Source organism: Dichotomopilus funicola, assembly GCF_033296635.1.
Source record: "Dichotomopilus funicola strain CBS 141.50 unplaced genomic scaffold C8A04scaffold_86, whole genome shotgun sequence".
Lineage (NCBI taxonomy): Eukaryota > Fungi > Ascomycota > Sordariomycetes > Sordariales > Chaetomiaceae > Dichotomopilus > Dichotomopilus funicola.
Window position 1 is genome coordinate 1 of NW_026944107.1, and position 3754 is coordinate 3754.

Genomic DNA, 3754 nt, shown 5'->3' on the forward strand with positions numbered 1-3754 from the left:
CGTCGTTTGCTGATGGAATGGCCGATACTGCAGGACTTTTGCACCAGGGCATTCTACGGTTCTAGCCCGCGGATAAGGGCATACGAGTCGACCGCAAGTTGGCGCCCTAGGTAGTGCCTCTGGAACGGATTCGAGTTTGCGTGATCCAGCATGAGATTTCTGGTTGTGTCGCTTACACTACCTATCTAGTTGTTAGTGAGGATATCTTTTTATAATCAGAAAACGTACTACTTCTATCAAACATATTGGCAGCATTATATCGTAGGTTGTATGGGATCGTCGGGACCTCGAACCCCGTGAGCTTGCCAACTCTCCTGACCCATCCAGCGATTGTTGCAGGATTGATGGGCTCGGTTGGGGACATCTTGTATCCGACCAGCGTCTTGACAGCTTGATGGAAGATATAAACATCATCCATGCTTGGTTTGAGCGGTAAAGGTAACTCCCACTCGCCCGGGTGGATGTCGAGCCTGCTAACTGCATCAGGGCAGGTCAGACTCGGTGCCTCGAAGGCCCGGTGCCTAAAGAGGATACCTTCGAGGAAGACATGGGGGCTGAGCATAAGCGAGTCGTCGAACAAGATTTCAGGGAGGGTCACGGTCTTCCTAATATGGCGTCAGCATATGTAGAACTATAAGTGCCAGCCACCCCGGAAACCCCGGCTAGGCCTAGGCACATATGTATCTTTAGTACCGAGATAAGTCTTGGTGAACTCCAGCGTGAACCTGATCAGGACTTTGTACGGACCACTGTCTGGGTCTCGGGACAGTACGACTCGGATATCTCGGTAGCGGAGTTTGAGCACTGAGGCAGGGCGAGCGCCGGTAGGAGCGAGTAGTAGGAGGAACAGGACGCAGAGAATTCGGAGCTCTCCTAGAGAGAAGGACTTCTCCGTCGTGCCTAGCGTTGTCTCAACTTGTTGCTTGAGGTCGTCAACTGTCATGCACCTGTTCTCGCGCTTCTGGTCGCTTAGCCTATGCTTTTTGGCGAGCTTTTTGAGCACCTGTACAACGTCAGCCTAGCCCGGTACCTCAGTCACGGGTTGGACAAGGCCCTACCCTGTGCATTTTCCGGTTCAGCTTCGCATCGAGCTTCGTGCCGGTGGCCCTCTCGTAGACAAGTCGGAACACCTTCCAGTACGTCCCTAGTGAGCTGCTCTTCTTCGTTCCCCGCTTCTTTCTACCGTTCTTGCCGGCCTTCTGGCCTAGCAGCCAGTCGAAGAAGTTATAGAGGGATCCGAGAGAGACGGACTCAAAGGATTCCTGTAGGTCGTACTCGAACCACGCGCAATACCTACGTCACAGCTTGTCAGCATGAATCAAGTAGTCGAAGCACGACCGTTCAGGTCACCTACTCATTCCACAGCTCTTCTATTCCATCGAGAAGTATGGTACTACCCTTACTGTAATCTTCATCATTATATGCGGCCTCATTGAACTCTTTTAGTTGCTTGAGGTAGTACTCTCGAGGGTGCAGATTTCCGTCGAAGAGCTGTACCTGGTCTTCTATGTCAAAGTCGTTACAATCATCGCCAAAGTCACCAGTGTCGTTGCTTTCTTCGTCGTCAATGTCTGTCGGGCTCGTCTCATAGCCGGTATCATCGACCTCGACATCGAACACCTTATCCTCGTCCGACAAGGACACGTCATCTGGAGAGTCCGAGTTCGAACCGTCCGAATAATCCTCGTTGGGCCTGCGGCGGTGACGCGCCATCTTCGTGCAATGACAATCGATACAGTCGGTAAGTTGAGCGTAGGAGGGCAGAGAAAGGAGACAATGTCGGTCGTCGGAGCAGGATAGGCTGGTGGGCGATAGACTTGTAATCCTTTCGATGAAGGGAATGCATCGCTGGAGAGGCGCAGGCGCGGCTTCTTAAACATTGGGTTGGGACCCATTTTGGTGGCTATCCAGCATCCGGCAAGGTGGTGAGCAGGAAACAGAAATCTGGGAACCGGTTTGGACCCTCGATATTTAGAGGCGGTTCGAGGGTACAAAGGATCGGTACCTGCGGTACATGTGGGGTACCTGGCGTGCCCGAATGCACGTGGGTTCGGCCCTAGCCATGTGGTGTAGTGGCGTGGGGCGATGCTGAATTTCTGGCGAATGGACCGCCGCAATGGGCGGCAGAACCCACCAAAAACAGCGGCAGACTCGCCGTCACATTGTTTAAAGTAGTAATAAATAAGTTATATTATTTATTAGAGAACTCCTAGAGTCCTTTAGAACGAGTGACTATATATTGTTTAGCTAGAGAATGTCCTGAAGTACCTTATACTATGATCGTAGTGATTGCGCTGTGATTCCTGTGATTATTGTCTGGTGTTGCTGGTGATCGTAGTGATCGCTCTACGACTCCTACGATCACTTTTGTGCCTGTTCCTGATTGGTCTATGCTAACTGGTCCGTGCGCCAGACTTGTGTGTTGGTTGTCGCGTGCGTCAGTCCGTGACAGTTGTAGAGCTTAGCTGCGGCTCGAAGGCTTAACTTTTCGTCATTTTCAATAGCTTCAAGGGCTAAGATTAGCCTCGCTTCATTTGAAATAGCTGGCATAATGGGTGGTAGGAGAAAATGAGGTTAAGTGTAGAGCGAACGCGTCATGGTGGGGCATGCGCAGCTCGCTTGCATGCGCAGCTCGCTTATCAAATACGTTACGCGATTGAAAACATACTGTAGTAAAGCATGAAAAGCAGTTGTTATACGAGGTTCGTTTCCTGTACTTGATGGTCCGAGCCGGGCCGGCTTCCGCCTCCTTAACCTCGGTTTACAAGGCGTGCCCGCCGCCACTAGTAACGGCAGGAGCAGTAGCAGCGGCAGCCGCCGCCGCCGCCGCCTCAGTCTCCAACTGGTCGACTACCGCCGCGGGTATGTGGAAGCTCTTGCAGATGGTCCGGGCGTCGTCAGAGTCCACGTAGGTCCCGGCGACGTACCTTCGCCTATCGCTCTCGGTCAATATCTTGGGATGCCGAGCAAAGCGCATTGACTTTTTTCTCGCTCGGCTTGTATATTACGGCATACGAGCTGCCCTCGATATAGAACGCCCGGCATCCTTCAGGAAGTTAGGGCCCAGGGCTCGCTACGGCGGCCCAACTAGGAGGTTCAGGTGGTGTATAATCGTCGACGCCACTTTGGGGATGTAAGTTATTGGAAGACGGCAGCTAGATGAACTCAGCGGAGTAGCGAGACTGGGGAAAGAAAGCGTCGGCGGGCTACATTTCTTTCATTGCCATGACCTCCTGATCAATTAGCCTCAAAACTAGTCCTGTGAATTGGGCAATTGATGTTTACCAACACCCATTGGAGATGCCAGGGTAACATCTCCCGGGCGCACTGTCCAACTCGATTATCTTACACAGTGCAAGAAGGATGGCCCAGCATGGATCTCGCTTGGGTAGCACGCACCACATATGCAAGGGAACAAACGTCCGAAAAAATCTACCCTACTCGATCTTATCCATGTGGCAGACTCCAGGAGGTTAGGACGGCCTGTCGCAGTCGAGGGCGTCAGTTCTTGCATCATGGGAGTTTGGTGTGGCGATTTTCCGGCCGAGACCAGACCGGTTGAGATGTTTCATGCGTGCAGTTACATAGATACACCAAGTACGTAATTAACCATACTCGGCCAGAATAATCTACCTCTCGCAGCCGTCGCGCGACCACCGCCTGGTATGGATGGATGGATGGGCTCGGAATGCAGATGTTGGGCCGGCGTTTGGGTTCCGATACAGTAATTATGATAGCCTTTAGAGGACCAGGG

The 3754-nt window shown here is 52.3% G+C and overlaps 2 protein-coding genes across 2 annotated transcripts; both read right to left on the minus strand.

Moving 5' to 3' along the window:
- Positions 1-53: 53 nt before the first annotated feature.
- Positions 54-1713, minus strand: C8A04DRAFT_40137 (uncharacterized protein; the record flags this gene model as incomplete). The annotated part of the gene is made up of 5 exons (XM_062784839.1): positions 54-181; positions 229-601; positions 677-1003; positions 1059-1293; positions 1355-1713. 5 exons carry the CDS (start codon positions 1711-1713, stop codon positions 54-56), a joined length of 1422 nt encoding a protein of 473 aa, XP_062633492.1.
- Positions 1714-2761: 1048 nt separating this feature from the next.
- On the minus strand, positions 2762-2977 carry C8A04DRAFT_32329 (uncharacterized protein; the record flags this gene model as incomplete). Its single annotated transcript, XM_062782061.1, has 1 exon — positions 2762-2977. The coding sequence occupies one exon, from the start codon at positions 2975-2977 to the stop codon at positions 2762-2764; it is 216 nt and encodes a 71-aa protein (XP_062633493.1).
- Positions 2978-3754: the final 777 nt, after the last annotated feature.